This window comes from Nilaparvata lugens, chromosome 5, assembly GCF_014356525.2.
Source record: "Nilaparvata lugens isolate BPH chromosome 5, ASM1435652v1, whole genome shotgun sequence".
NCBI lineage: Eukaryota > Metazoa > Arthropoda > Insecta > Hemiptera > Delphacidae > Nilaparvata > Nilaparvata lugens.
Genome location: NC_052508.1, coordinates 30,988,811 through 31,005,728, shown reverse-complemented (window position 1 = coordinate 31,005,728; position 16,918 = coordinate 30,988,811). Strand labels below are relative to the sequence as shown.

At 32.2% G+C, this 16,918-nt stretch overlaps 1 protein-coding gene across 3 annotated transcripts in view; it reads left to right on the top strand.

Annotated features, from left to right (window-relative positions):
• The window catches only part of LOC111059567 (neural cell adhesion molecule 2), a 374,852-nt gene that overhangs the window by 159,443 nt on the left and 198,491 nt on the right, over positions 1-16,918 (top strand). Inside the window, exon 1 of one of the 3 annotated variants that reach the window (XM_039428152.1) lies at positions 1,684-2,034. The exons of the other annotated variants lie outside the window; for them this stretch is intronic. Coding sequence (XP_039284086.1) covers positions 1,980-2,034 — 55 coding nt within the window. The 5' untranslated portion in view covers positions 1,684-1,979. Of the gene's footprint in view, positions 1-1,683; positions 2,035-16,918 lie in introns of those variants that run through there. 3 annotated transcript variants of the gene reach the window in all.

Here is a 16,918-nt window from a genome sequence, read left to right as displayed (position 1 = left end):
ATTCTCCTTTTTCTGGATATTCTTCTCTCATTCGGTATGCTAAATATCCGGCAAGCAACTCTAAGTGTTCAAATTTCTCACAGTTCTGTGCACCACTATTATGATGACTATCCTCCCTACTGAAAATCATTAATCTTTTAATTACAGAGCTTTCTTCATGATCATTCAATGCTTAAATACTTTCATCATTTATACATACATCCATACTGATAGAAAGCCCCAATATGTAAAGAAGGTAGTATGGGGTGATTGTATAACACTGCAATGCAATATAATGGAATATGCAAACTTGAATAAATGAAAACTTAGAATTAAAGGCAAGCAAATGCAAATCAATGCAAACTTGAATTGCAATTTGATAAATATATTGAAATATGCCTTACTATTTATTTCCGTTCATAAATAATAATGTGAAGATTGAAAAGAACTGAAATGTACCACACATTATCCTGTTCTAAATGTATGAGTGTTTATCTTCTATAATAGAAATGCCCTCCGAATAAGTTGAAGTGGTTGGCGTCCTTTCATAGTCTTTCAAACATACATTTTTACCAATCACTTGTTTTATAGGATGATCAAGTTTATTGAAAGGAAAATATTTTGGGATACTCTAATATAAATCCATATTCATACATATTTTTGTTTTTTATTTATGATCCATTCTAATTGAATCCATCAGTAGATTATGAAGAGTTGGATTTTCCTCTCACAAATGAATGAAGAATAAGAGTTTCACAATAAGAGAGCAAGTATAAGTTGTTGAGAATCTCTCTCACAAGAAATAAATAAAAAATATATGTTAATGATAAGAGAGCAAGTGGGCTATCAATACACTTATCAATTATTATGAATTCCCCACTTGGTATGCATGCTTTAATATTCACCCTTATATTTTGTTGTAGTTTCAAAAATTAGAATGATTCAACCAGAATACTATTTCCTGGTCAATATTCTAGATACATCGGTATAATCTATGAATGACATTGGATAGTAGCATTTATTTCTCAAAATGTGCACTACAGTAGGGAATTTTAATCCAGGTGATCAATTTTCACCATATATTGAGATTCATATTGACAAATAATTATAATAAATTCTATTTACCATCAGATATAAAATACAAAAACCAGATAAAAGATGATCATTACAAAATTTAAATCAAAATGATCCCATAATGTGAAATAATATATCTTATTAAGCATTTAAAGGATGATAAAAGCAAAAAGAGAATTGTTGTATATAAATACACTAAAAAAAAAAATTCCACTCAAATCTCTATTACCTGAATGAGAATTATATACTCCCTCAATCATCAAAGACTACTTGAATTATTCATAAAGGATAATATGAACCACAAGATTGGATGTGACAATGTCATGTTATGCATGCTTCTCAGCCGCAACCGTCAGATGGACGCACTAGTCAGACTGTCATCCATCAATCAGTCGCCAACTTGGAACAACACAGAGTGTGCTGTGAAGGTGGGTCACTCGGTCGGTGGTTTCATAGATAAGCACCAAACAGGAGAAAATCGATTAGCAAGAAGTTGTAAGCTGGTTGCATTCAGTGGTGGCGACTTGCAAACCTGCCACCCCCGCCTCACCAACGGCCACGAACCACCCCCGAACCACCCCGACGACGCCAGCGACTCGACGCCAACTCGGCCGCTCGGCGCCGACGTCAGTTGAACGGGAATCGCGGCGCCGGCAGGAAGCACGTATCACTCACTGACTCTCCGACGCGCTTAAAATCACGCAAATCCACCATCAAACTGTCCACATAAGTGTCCAAAAGTGATCTCAAAATCGATAAAATACCAAAGTTTCTTCGGGGACAAATTTGGATTATGTAGCTCGAATAAGTTCGAGATAATATTCAAATATATTATATTTCGATTAATTTAATGTACAATATCAGATTATTAGTTGAATTTATTAAAAATACAGGTGTGTTTGAATAGAGTTCCATTGTGTGCTGCCATGGTTGACCTACGTTCATTCTACTCAACAGTCATCATTATACTGTGTATGAAAGGTGAGATTGATCAAGAAAAAAATCACTCAGTAAAAGTTCAGATAATTATTATTTTAAAGTTTTCATTTTATTGAGTGCGGAACCTATATAATATTGAAGAAAAATCTAGGAACATTTTTTCAATTATAAACTTTGATTACCATAAGATATTTATTATTTTCGATATGAAGGGGTGAAGATGAATAAATATATTTTCTATTTGAGGGGGTGCAAAATCAGGAAAGCGAGGTATATCATCATCATCAACATCAATTTTTTTCCCTTGGGCAGGTCCATACATGATTCCTCCTTTTCCATTCCTCTCTGTCCTGTGCTATTCTCTCCAGCATGAAGTGTTCTCCCTCCTCCCTTAGGTATATGAGGACCAATAATGGAACGCATGCTGGAACACTTCACATTATCCAATGAGAAGAGAATGATGATATTGATATGATCGATAAGAGGAAACATTTCTCAGATTTGATATCATGAATGATATTTCTATAACAACAAGGTAGTGTTTAAAATTGCTCGTGTATGATAAACTTTAAATAGTGTGAGTATTGGTTGGATGATGGAACATCTTGGAATTTTTTTAATAAATAAGAAAATGCATTTCTGTATGTTCCTCACAGATTTTTGAAAGCTTAGGTATGCAATATTTGGTATGAATACTAGGTATGAATATTCTCCTTGGATGGAATTATTATTTTGTTGCTTTTTCTCAGTTGAGAACTGATCGATAAGTCTATTCTAGAGGTGCTATTTATAATTTATGAGCATGGTAGTTTTCCAAGGTTGGTATTATCGTGGCAGGGGATGAATGTGGAAGGGGTAGTCGAAGGTAAAACAAAACTTTGGTACTGTACTATACAGTACCGTTGCTTATTGTGGGCCTCTGTTGTTGTTCTACGAACAATGAGGTAGAAGTCTGATGGGAATTGATGAACGACTTTGCAAGCAGACTTTGCTACACGTCAAGCAGGTTGATTCTGTTTTGGTTGGAGCTGCATTACAACGTCTGTCATAATACACGTCAATCTGTCTCAGGTTACTCACTGAATCCATTAACAGACAAAGAGACCCTTGTCCACGAATATTCGAGCACAACATGTACCATTACACCTACCCTCATACAACATCCACACCTATTTGTTAATATCAGGCCACTTTCAACATTCTTCATTAAGATGAATTTGGAAAATCCGGAGAGATTTTATGAAAGCAAATTATGTTTAAACGAAGTACACCATGAAAGCAAAGAACATTTTGTCAATTTTTACATACCTATTCAAAAGTGCATGTGAATTTTGAAACAATTGATTTATAATTCGATAGTCTTTCAATGTTTTAAAAGGAAAACAGAAGTAAACTTAAAAATTCAGGCTCAACTGAAAAATAAATCTTACCATAGATAACGATAATGAGATTTTTGAATAATTAACCGAACGTAGTCAGGTCTATGTTTTAACTCGGATTTTCTTTTGTCTGTCTGTATGTAATGCGCGATTACGGCCAAACGTGTTGATAGAATTCGATGAGATTTGGCAGGAATATTCTATTTCAACTGGGCGTCGATGTATACACAAGGTTTTTTTGAAATTTAGCATTTTAAGGATAATATGAAAAGAATAGGAATTCCTCCTTACTCTGATATCACTATATATATCTTCTACTTTGAAGATAGGATCAATCACACAATAGAATATTATTATTCATAATCAATCAGCTGACAAGTGGATTATTCATAGCATGCCTTACACAGATGTCTGACCGTGTCTATTTCTATAGTTTAAATGTTTAAATGTTTAAATGTTTAAATGTTTAAATGTTTAAATGTTTAAATGTTTAAATGTTTAAATGTTTAAATGTTTAAATGTTTAAATGTTTAAATGTTTAAATGTTTAAATGTTAATGTTTAAATGTTTAATGTTTAAATGTTTAAATGTTTAAATGTTTAAATGTTTAAATGTTTAAATGTTTAAATGTTTAAATTTTAAATGTTTAAATGTTTAAATGTTTAAATGTTTAAATGTTTAAATGTTTAAATGTTTAAATGTTTAAATGTTTAAATGTTAAATGTTTAAATGTTTAAATGTTTAAATGTTTAAATGTTTAAATGTTTAAATGTTAAATGTTTAAATGTTTAATGTTTAATGTTTAAATGTTCAAATGTTTAAATGTTAAATGTTTAAATGTTTAAATGTTTAAATGTTTAAATGTTCAAATGTTTAAATGTTTAAATGTTTAATGTTTAAATGTTTAAATGTTCAAATGTTTAAATGTTTAAATGTTTAAATGTTTAAATGTTTAAATGTTTAAATGTTTAATGTTTAATGTTTAAATGTTTAAATGTTTAAATGTTTAAATGTTAAATGTTTAATGTTTAAATGTTAAATGTTTAAATGTTAAATGTTTAAATGTTTAAATGTTTAAATGTTTAAATGTTAAATGTTTAAATGTTTAAATGTTTAATGTTTAAATGTTTAAATGTTTAAATGTTAATGTTTAAATGTTTAAATGTTTAAATGTTAATGTTTAAATGTTTAAATGTTTAAATGTTTAAATGTTCAATGTTTAAATGTTTGAATGTTTAAATGTTTAAATGTTAAATGTTTAAATGTTTAAATGTTTAAATGTTTAAATTTTAAATGTTTAAATGTTTAAATGTTTAAATGTTTAAATGTTTAAATGTTTAAATGTTTAAATGTTCAAATGTTTAAATGTTTAAATGTTTAAATGTTTAAATGTTTAAATGTTTAAATGTTTAAACCTACCCAGCATGATTTCCTTATGCCTCCTTTTGATTTCACACTTCAGCCTAGCAATCTCCAATATGGTAGGAGCAACCACCTCCAATGTTGGCTTATGGTTCCTTTGTTTGATATACATACTGGTCAGTGTTCATCAGTATAATGAGGTCTGAGAGTTCGAGCTCAGCTATTTATACATCTTGGACCCATCCCAAGTGCCGAGTGCCATTGTCTGAACAGTGACTGAACAGTGACTGAACAGTCACTGAACAGTGACTGAACAGTGACTGAACAATGACTGAACACTGACTGAACAGTGACTGAACAGTGACTGATCAGTAATTGAACTGACTGAATGACCACTGAGTGGATGACCCAACCATGCCATACAGACATGTTGAATACTGACAGAAAGACTGGTGAGCATGGTCATTAGTCATGTGACAGGAGAAGTGAGGGTCATTGAGAATGTCCATGTTAAATAAGTCATGTCTAAACATGGAGGAGGTGGAGTGGGAGTCGTTGAAAATATCTATCTTCAATGCCATTTTTATCTAGAGCAACATGGCCATGTTGATCTAGAGTCTCCCATGGACATCTTGATCTAGTAGGTCTACCATGGACATATTAATCTGGTGTGTTAGGTCTCCATGACCATCTTAGTGTAGAGTGACAGGTCCTCCATGACCATCTTGAGCTAGAGTGATAGGTCTCCCCCATTGACGCCCCTAATGCTGGTGGGCGTGGCCATTAGTCATGTGACTGAACAGTAACTGAACAGTGTCTGAACAGTGATTGAACAGAGACTGAACAGTAACTGAACAGTGACTGAACACTGACTGAATACTATGGAATGCTATTATGTTAAAAATATAACTAGGAAAAAATATCCTTGTGATACAATGGTTTGTTCACATTCTAGGATTCATATCTGAGACTCTTGAAAGCATACATGCTACCCAGAGGATATCTCATTACTGTTTGGATATTCAAGCTCCTTGTATATTCTATAGAATCATCACTTCTTCTTACATTACTAAATGTGGGTAAAGAGGATTTGAGAAATAAAAATCAGCAATTTATTGCTACTTTTATTAAACATTTGCTATTTTATTGAAGATCAAAATGGCAGCCGTGTGTCCTAGGATACTTTTTCACAGTGTGTGTATGGCTGTGTGCTAGAACGGCCGGTTCTAGAACTGAACAGATGTGTTTTGTATGGCTCTTGACTGAACACTGATAGTCCCCCCCCCCACTGTTGTGAACACTATATATACACTCCAGAGTGGGTGAGAGACCTTCTGATTTATTTTTATTAGTTTTTATTAATTTTTGATTATTCATTATTATTTTTTTTCATTTATTTTTATATATATTTATTTTCCATTATTAAATTTTTCTTCTTTTTCTTATAAATTTCTTTTCTAAGTTTTTTTCCTAATTTTTTTGTTTCTAGGTTTTTCCAAGTTTTTGATAATTTGACCTTGACCTTGACCTTGACCTTTGACCTTGAGGTTAGGTTAGGTTAGGTTGAACTTTTCAGTTAGGTTAGGTTAGGTTAGGTGGGGAAGTCTGGCACATGTTGTGTCAGACTCCTCATTTTATATCTACTGTGAAAAACATGGTTTTTTAGTAATTATCAGCCATTTTTCTCAAGAATATTATGGAGCTCCGGCAATTTTCCCAGGAATGAGACTCATGTCAGTTGATAGGGCTTATAAATAGCTATCTAGGGTATGAATTTGAAGAAAATCGTTAGAGCCGTTTTCCAGAAAATCGTGAAAAACATGGTTTTTTAGTCATTATCTACCATTTTCTCCAGTCTATTACTGTATTTGTTTAAGGTCTATAGTTTCAATCGAAGACTTTAAAGAGGTATGCATCTTTAAGCTGGGTTCACACTAAAGTTATTAAAAAATGATAATAACATAATTCTCATAGATTCTATTAGATTGAACGGAAATTGACAAACACACATCTTCATCGTGTGTTTGATAAGTTAGTTTCAATCTAATATAATCTATAAAAATTAAGTTATTAACATATTGTTGATAACTTTGGTCTAATCACAGCTTTAAAGTCTTTGGTTTCAATATTTTGTTTTGCAGTTATGGTATTATTATGTGTGCCCATTAGTATCAATATTCTCACATTCAAAAAAAGGATCCGACATGAACAATTTTGATGAAATTAAATTCAAGATGGCGGCTAAAATGTTGTCAAAAACAAGGTTTTCACGATTTTCTCGAAAATGGCTACAACGATTTTGATCAAATTTACACCTAGAAAAGGCATTGATAAGCTATATCATCTGCCACAAGTCCCATATTTGTGAAAATTTCAGGACCTCTGCCCCATCTATCATGCAAAGCTGGATTTTAGATTCCAAATTGTGGAGCTGGGTAGAAAAACGACCCGAGGCCACTCGTGTCGTTTTTCCGCAACATGCTTCATTCTATCCGCCATTAAATTCTGAACAGATTGGTACATAAAATGTTGTATCTTGAAAAATGAGTGAGCTGTGAAAATTTTTTTTTGTGTGGCAAACCTAAAATTATTCAGCTGACAAGCTGTGAGCCAGCAGCCAGTGAAATCCTTATTTTGTTTCCTTACAAAAGAAGAAGCTGATTGATTGATTGAGTACTTTATTTATGTAGATTACAGTATATACTGGCTTATACACGTATATACAATAGCTTACAATACAGCAAAATTATAGATAAATTTACATAATATAGACTAAGAAAATAATTATTGAACTGTATATGATATGAAAAAAGCAATTTGGAATAACTATACAAGATAATATTGTAATGCATCTACATAATTGGCGGAGCTTTGGACATATCAATGTCCATTCTTCGGAAAGAATATTTAAAATATCCTCCCAACTAACTCTCTACCAAATGAATGGTATAAGAAGATCATTAATACATCCAAGGGAACCAATTATCCTCTAGATGATGGAAATAATGGAGAAGACGCTCCTGAAGAAGAATCTGATGCTGAAAACATTGGGGTGTATGAGTTTCCCGAAAATCAGAACAGTACCATGTAACATTCCAGAGTCTTGATTATGGGAAGAAACGTGTTCAAGAAGAAAATATAATCTTTAATTGCTCACTTCCAAATGACATTTTTCAGATCTTTATCACCTACTTATTAATTATCCAATATAATGAGCAATATATTATCATTATCACTACTCTTGATACGGGTTTTTCATCATTTTATTGAACCTCTGAACATGTAACAACCACAGTTATGGAAAAACGACCTTAGACAACACACCTTATATCCATTAATATCAGTTAGCCTTGGATTACTGGCTAATTATAAATAACAGCATTGCAAATAGTATAAAAAGATCAATAAAGTTCAAATACTTGCAAGAATATTGCATTCTGATGAAATAATGTAGATTTGTACTAAATATTTCAAACTCAATTTACGCAAAACTTGATTTCTTGACTCAGGTCGTTTTTCCACCCAACTCCTCAATTATCAGATTTCAGATATAATTTGAACGAAAAAATTCGAGTGGAAAAGATTGAGCATGAAAATCTCTACAATTAATGTCCAGTAACATTTTCACCTAGAATTGAAAATAAGCTTTAAATTTGAGAAAATGTGAATATTCAATTGCAAACTGTTGGTAATACTGTTGATTCTATCAAATCATTCACTATGAAGAGATAGCAGATCTCGTGTGTATCCAGCGTTATTGTCCTGTCACCAGCTGGCTCAGATCTTTGAATAGTAGACTTGAGATGCGCGTGAACACTGGCATCAGGTTATCAATTTTCATAACGGCAAGGAAAGTTGTGTGGGTGTGCCACACCAGATTTTTTGACCACTCTTATAGTCAAGACTATTTGTTGTAGATAATTTTCGAATGAAATCAGCTCAAATATTTTTCTCTCTCAATCCGAAGAGTGGAGTTTTGGAGTGAAATACAATTTTTAATTCTCCATCCTCTTTCTTCAATGTTTCAAGATGAATACAAAGATTGACTGTTTCTAAGAATGTTGAAACACATTTTATTTACCAATATATGCTCCATGTTGTGAAGCCATTTCATGTGGTGATACTTTTTGGATATACGAGTATTGGTGCTATTATCCCTAGCTTGCAAATGAATTTGCAAAAAGTTAAGGCCATCCGGCTCGCAAATATACTGGAGTTCTGACCACAGCTTTAGCTCAGTGATAGATGCATGAGTATTTTCACAATAATAAACCACCATGGGTTTAAGTAACTGATAGTTAACAATTCTTACCGCTGCTCTCTTGAAGATATTGAAGAATACTAGTAAGGAAATCAAAAAGATAGTCAGTGACTGATTATCAGTAACCATATATTCAATCAAGAATAATGAAAATCGAGTATTATTCTTTTAATTGAGTTTCAAAACGCTCGTCATGAATACAGGTGTGCACTAATTTATCATTTCAAAATTCCTAGTGACTTACTATGCCAGTTCTAGAAGTTCTCTGGATCCTTATATGATATATTGCAGACTCATTACTATAAATATCAGTAAATATTTGCTGACTGAATAATATGACTTTCATCAAAGGATGATGGATAACGATTGCTCTGAATGAGATCAATCTTGAATAATTCACTAATTGTATATGCTGCATAATAAAAATGCTTGGTACCAAGACAGCTCAAACTGTATATCACGAGATGGATCTAGAAAAGAATAAAAACTTCTAATATTTTGTATTCTGACAAAAAACACAAATATATTCCCATAAGAATATAAAAAAATATCTTATAAATATAATTCCATATAAATAAATTCTTTAATATCTCAAATATCACAGGAGTTGTTAGCATTCACAATACTGTGAGCTATAAAATATATATTTATTAATACTGATATATGAAACTTTAGGTCGATTCAGAATTTGACAAATTGGAACCTGTTCAGTCTATAGGTTCAATATATATATTCCAATCAATAATTAATATTTAACACAATAATCATTCAAATATCAGGGTATGGATTTGTGCCATGCAAGGAAATAAGCTTCCTATGTATGTGCTGCTGTATAGGTCGAGATCACCAGCCAGAGAAAGCATTTCTTGGAAAAATTTTCATCTCTTCCTCTAAAATTTGTAAGCCCTCCTCTGATTGGTTTTCTAGTCTTTGTAAGATGTGATGTGATTGGCTATTTAGGATTCAGGGTTTCCTCAGCTTTCTGCTATAAAATAAAAAATAAGATTATGCTCAAATAAATTATATGATAGACCATAAGCATTTCAATTGAATAAATCTTAATATATGCTAATATAATAATGAATACATTCACTTTTTATGTGAGCTTTGTACACTCTTGTTTTATCATATATTTTTGGATACTAATTAATATTTTCACCTTTCTTTAACATATGTTATATATATATATATTATATATATATATATAATATATATATATATATTATATATATATATATTGTGAAGCTTTTCCTGGGGGAGTCACTCTCGCCTCCAAGGATAGGTCGATACACGTAGAATGAATCTTGTACTGAGTCACCAGTATTGAGGTTATAAATTCTGAAAATGCGTGCGTGGATGCAAAGTGAGTACCAGACTGATCGATTCACTACAAGATTCGATACAATTGTCGGATACGTGGGAGGCATAAACACTCGCTCACCTTTTATTCTTCTTATGACAGATTGTATAGTAATAAAAATTTTTCATAAGCAGTGTAGCGGTTGCTAGACACTGAATACGGATATCTTAAAACTGTTACCTTTGATGAATTAACATATAAAATCATACAGGTCGAGCAAAAATCCCGATGTAGATAATTTATGGGACTGCATCACTAATAAGTTCCGAAGGATTAAGATAGGGTACTTGGACCAGATATCGTTCGGAATATACTTCGAGAACAGAGTCTTGTCGGGTTTTAAGCTCTATTGTAGGAAATTATATGATCTCCAGCTGCATCTGCCATACAGTTGACGAATTCGCTCCTAAGTCGAGGTTGGTAACAGATAAAAGCTGATATATGAGCAGGTAAGGACAGAGAATAAGTAATCCCGATCTGACCCCACACACTACATCCACTTAGATCTGTTCCAATATCCAGCTTAATTCAATTATTTCAATGATCGTATTTGATCGGTTCTTGGTGATATAGAACATATCAGACACAATAATTGACAGGCTTAAGAAATAATCGAACTCAGAAGACGAATTAACAAAATTAAAATATAATATAATAAAATATATGATTTGACAGTGCAGATTCAGAGCTTGATTTACAGATTGATAATAATTTAACATGAACAGAAGTGATTAGAAGTATTCTTGTACTTGCATGACACCATACATGATTCAACAGAATTTTACAATTGATTAAATTAACAGTTTATGAAAAATGGTGAAAATAAATTACAAAATATTTTTAAAATTGCTCGGGGTCGTGGTTCTGGCAGCAGAGGACAGTTAATTAACTACAAATTCTTATAGATTCTATATTGAATAAAATCTAGTATCTTAATAATTAATAAGCGCTTGTCGGTGTGTCCATTAATTTAACGAAGAGAAAATTTATATTTTCTGCACTGTAATATTTTCGAAGCATAGATTGGGGCTCCTTTAAATTTTAAAACTCACGTGAAACTCCTTGGCGGTCGTGGTTTTTTCTTTGGATCAAATTCGTTTGATTGGCGGCAGTCCAGGCTTCGGTCTCAGCACGTGTGGAATTTTTAATTAAAGTATCTCCTTCACCAAATTAATTAGGGGATAATTGAACTTTAAACTCTTGAATTATCGATTGATGAAAATAAATTTACAAATAACAATTAGAATAGCCGAAAATATTGGCTCACAGATAAAATATATAAAATCGAACAAAAATTTCACAAATAGGTCTTGGTAACTTTAACGAGGTCTTACTGGTGAGGATTTCAAAAGGGAAGTGACTGTCTTCTTCTAAGCTTCTTGGCTAGAACCTTTTCTCCGAGAATCTCTGTGTAATTAATTTGCATGAAAATTTGCCATTGGTAGGATGATTATGACGTAGGTGATTTTTATTTTTTTATGACGTCAGTGGCAAGCAGTAAAATATAATTCCTTCAATTACAATAATAATTTAATTTGTATAATTCTTTAAACTACTTAATTCTCTAGATAGAGTTCCTCTATACAGTGTACATATGCTAGCATATATGATAAGGCAGGTTTCTTGTCTGATAACAGATTAACATATGATGTTTTCAAATGATCACCCTTTTGGTGCTATTCTATGCTATATGATTGGCTTAGACTTGCCAAAGAGATTCATTCACCATGTGGTTCAGTTGAAACAATAATTAATAATTTAATATTTCTATACAATTCTTATTATGTTTGAAACTGTTATAATTAATTTTTGCTGCTCTTATCAACAATACAACATTCATGCTATGACCTAGTTAGTTACAATAATACTTGACATTATAATATAATTTCGTGAATAATAAATAGTTTCAACAATAATACATACATTTTATTTTTTTATTTGAAATTCTTGGTCCTTTATCAATAGTTCTTAATTTTAGAAATAATATTACGGCTTGCATGAAAACCTGGCATGACATTTTACGATATGTTGAATCAGTCAGCTGTGTTTGAGCTACTACAAAACATCTGATCAATAGTAAACAAAGTGTAACCTCAAAATTCAATGAGTAACGATTCGTACTCGATTTGCAAAATAATTATAATTTTATTAAATAATTCTTTGGAAAAATGTGTAGTACAGAACGGTACTCTTATCTGATACTCAGTTGTTGATGAGGAGGCTTTATCGCTCGGTTGCTAACTATTCCTTTAGCATATTCTTTCATTTTATAAGGGTAATTACAATTTTTCTGGTTGATTCTCTCTTCTCATGAGATTTATTTAAAAGTTTCATCACAATATATATATAATATTTAATAATTATCTAAATTAATTATTTCTAATTCATAATAGTTGAGTGATTGGTCAGCTCATTTGCTCGCATAATAAATCAATAAATTGTCGGCTGATCAGAGATCATGTAACATACTAAATCCAGATAAGAATTCTAACTTCAAAACATGCAAATATTTTATAATCTGCCAATAAATAAACTGAATCGTTTTATAATCCCACTTCTGCCAAAAAAATCAAAATAGTGCATAATTATATTTTTCATGGTTCTCTTATCACTTAATTGATAGTGCGACTGCTTCTTATCAAAAAGAAGATTCGATTTTATTAGAATATTAAATTGACTAGGCTAACTAGTCTTTCAGTTCCATAATTCTATCTAAGATGGTTTGTTTTTTCTGAATTATTTTATTATGTCAAACAGGTCGTCACAAGAAGAAATGTAAAATCACTATCAACAGTAATTTATTTTCAACGCTCAGTTAAGAAGCGTGACATCGCCTCATACAGTGTCAAGCACAAGCGAGATTGACAGCAGAATATCGTGCATGGATGAATATTATTATAACAATACGTTTTATCGATTTATCCATCTTTATGTCATAGGAAAAAACTGTTATCAGATTTCCTCTACAGTTGACAGGATGAAAAGTGTGATGATTAGTAAATAAAAACGACCCTTACTTCACAGCATGTCACAAGTCACATGGATGATCCTAATTGATACTACTTAACATGAAATATGCATCTAGAATAGTCTTGTGGAAAATTGAGATACTTCGTTTCAAAAAGCAGTTCATCTTTTACTATATTGAGGTTCACGTTATAATGGCAGTGGATAAAGATAGGGGAATAGCGATGTTGATTCTCTGCATCAATTAATTATATTTCTACACTGTCAAGCACATAATAATTGGCATCGTTGTGGACCTAGAAAAGGATAGTACCACCGGCTTTGTCGAATGATAGACAAGGATAGCAAAACCAAAGTTGAACAAATACTGTCATTATAACGTGGACCTCACTATAGTAGTTCTGTGAACAGTAGACATCGCACTCAGTAAGTTACATTGATTTTGTTTGTTGTTTTGTTTGTTTGTTGTGTCTGTTATGTTTTCTCAAGAATTAATACATAATTTGTCAATATAAAATGTCTAAAAAAAACCTAAATAAACATAGACCCTTTCTGTCCTATAGTATCGTGACATGTCATCCCTGAATGTGAGTGTGAGTGCTGTTATCAGGTCTGGCTCCAACTGTCTACAACGTTGATGGAAATTTACATTTTCCTCCACCTTCTGTCTAAAGTTCTTACTTTACTCCCTGAAACATAATACTAAGTGTCACTTTTTCACTCTCGGTACTAAAAAACAGAAAAACTCCATAGGGAGTAAAAGTGTCTCCATTTAAATAACATGGGAAGCATCTCTATATCAAAAACTTACATTGTAATAGGTAAGAAGGTCTTAGCTCAGATGAGGAAGCATATAGAGTAGTCAGTCATTGAGCCAACCTTAGACCATTTATAGAATAGACACGCTGGGAAGTCTAGCCTCTGAAGCCAACATCTCTACTGCCATCAGCGGGTCCGTATCACAGAGACAAGTTCTCACAGAGACAAGTAGTGTTTTTGAACGATATTAGTGTCACAGAGACAAGTTTCATAGGAACAAGTATTTTTATAAATGGCAGTCTCATAGGAACAAGTTCCCACAGAGACAAGGTGAGTCTCACAGAGACAAGGTCAGTCTCACTGGAATAAGTAGTGTAACTGGAACAAGAAGAGGGGTGGAGTCCCATTCGAACAAGTGGAGTGTCACAGAGACAAGGTCAGTCTCACAGGAACAAGGTTGGTGTGGTGTGTTGCCTACACATGAAGATGAAGGCATTCCATTCCCTCTAATAAATTGGATGTCATCTGTTTTTCAATATATATACATATATATATGGTGACATGAATAGAATAGAATGACTGCCTTTATTTTTCTTAGAGAGCGGAGTTAGGGCGCAGTCGACCCTCTCTTACACTCAACTCTCTATCAAGTATTATAACAATACAAATAATATGATTAAAAATAAACAATAGCTAAGTTATCTACTTATTTAAAAAAAATAACAAATTTCAAATTATTGTAAAGAAAGAGAAAAAAATGACATTGAAAATAATACATAACAATGCTGAATAATAGTATCTTCTGAAACTTCATCACTTTAGTAAAAAATAAGACACTACAGAATCCAATACAGTAGGCCTACATAGCAACTGAAGTGTTTGCTATACATTTCATTTCCTACTTATTATCACTATGTAAATCTCGAAGTGAATCTCGGATAAGTAAATTACATTATGATTTATTCAAATAGTAAAATAGAATCTTCCTTCAATCAACAAACAACGTGACAAACAACGCTCCTTCAATCCACGTGACATACATATATAAATATATAATTTACATATGTTAATAATGTGGTGACATCATTTGATGCCAGCTTTAAACGTTTCTCCTGTGGGAGAAAAAATGATGAATTTAGTGGACTGTTTAGTGTATCCTAGACATTTAGATTCAAATCTACAAAGCATTTGATTCCCCTTCTCATCCAGGATATTTGTGGTTTCATAAAATTTCGATTTATTGACCGAGCGAAGTGAGTTCTAAGATTCAAGTCGACGGCTTTGCATTCCTCTTTATGTTTATATGTTCAGCAATTACGGCGAAACGCAGCAATAGATTACCATGAAATTTGACAGGTATATTTCTTTTTTAATTGTGCCTCGACGTATATACAAGGTTTTTTTAGAAATTTTTCATTTCAAGGTTAATACAAAAGGTAAAGTCTCCTTCGAACGCTAATATTACAGTAAAAATCAGAATAGAATCATCCATAATAATTCAGCTGTTGAGTGGATTTTTAATTGCATGCAATAACGCATGCAATTAATAACGGAAAGAAAACATAGTATTTTCTCTCGAAATCTGCTTTCAACTCGGGCTGACCTGTTGCCAGTGTGTTGAAGGAGATTAGCTTTTGATGTTAGCATATTTTTGATACACTAACCCCAACAGCCATCAGCCGTTTTCACACCGATATCTTGCCGACACAACATGAAAACAGGATTTACTCTTATAGACAGTATGAGACGAGGCTGTGTTCTATAACTGCGCGAGGTCTACTGTTCATAGAACTACTAGTCCAGGATTAAAATGTCGTTTTACCAAAATCATCAAATATTTAATAATTCAATACAATGATACATGTACAGATGTAAAGCTGACTAGCACCGAGGTAGAATCAATTTAATCTTAAATAATTTGAAATATATTTCAAGTTGTTAGGCTTCATTTATTCATTGAACACCTATTTTATCATTATGGGTTATCAGAACCTATTAGAATTATGTAGATTGCCTTTAATGAATAAATTGAGTTCCATGTAAATGTATTATTTCTACCAAACTCCAAAATAACCATTTCAATGTGACTTTTAATTGTTCAGTCAATATCAAATAATTTTGATACTGCAGTAACTTATACATAAGTGATATCAATGTAAGAAATAACAGATTATATACTTCTAGATGAATGAAAAAATATTGGAAAGATATTATCCAACGGTATTTGAATACACCCCTGACTGTTACTGTATGGGAGTACCACCAGTAATTTATAAGTTTTCAATTCGTCAAAAGAGTGGTTATAGATAAAATAGTGTATTCAACGGTTATAATCTTCTCCTATCTATATTTTTTCTTCTTATTATTGTTCATCTTCTTCCTCTTCTTCCTTCTTCTTCTTCTTCTTCTTCTTCTTCTTCTTCTTCTTCTTCTTCTTCTTCTTCTTCTTCTTCTTCTTCTTCTTCTTCTTCTTCTTCTCTTCTTCTTCTTCTTCTTCTTCTCTTCTTCTTCTTCTCCTTTTTCTTCTTCCTCTAGCTTTGTCCGGCAAGGACTGATTCGTTTTTGTATTATGGAGTCCCTTTTGTATAAGGTACCAAGAACAATAACAGGGATATTCCCAGGGCTTTAGAGAATAATGATACTAATTCCCTCTGTCCTTTTGCTAAGTTGAAACGTGTAGCAACGTGAGTTGAAATGTATAAGTTGACCTAAATTTTTGAAGGCTGATCTTCGAATTGATAAAATGATAGGAACATGATCACAAGCAAATCCCTAAGAACATAATGGAGATGGAGACTATTCCTTTTAACATAATCATGTAGCAAATCCCTAAGAACA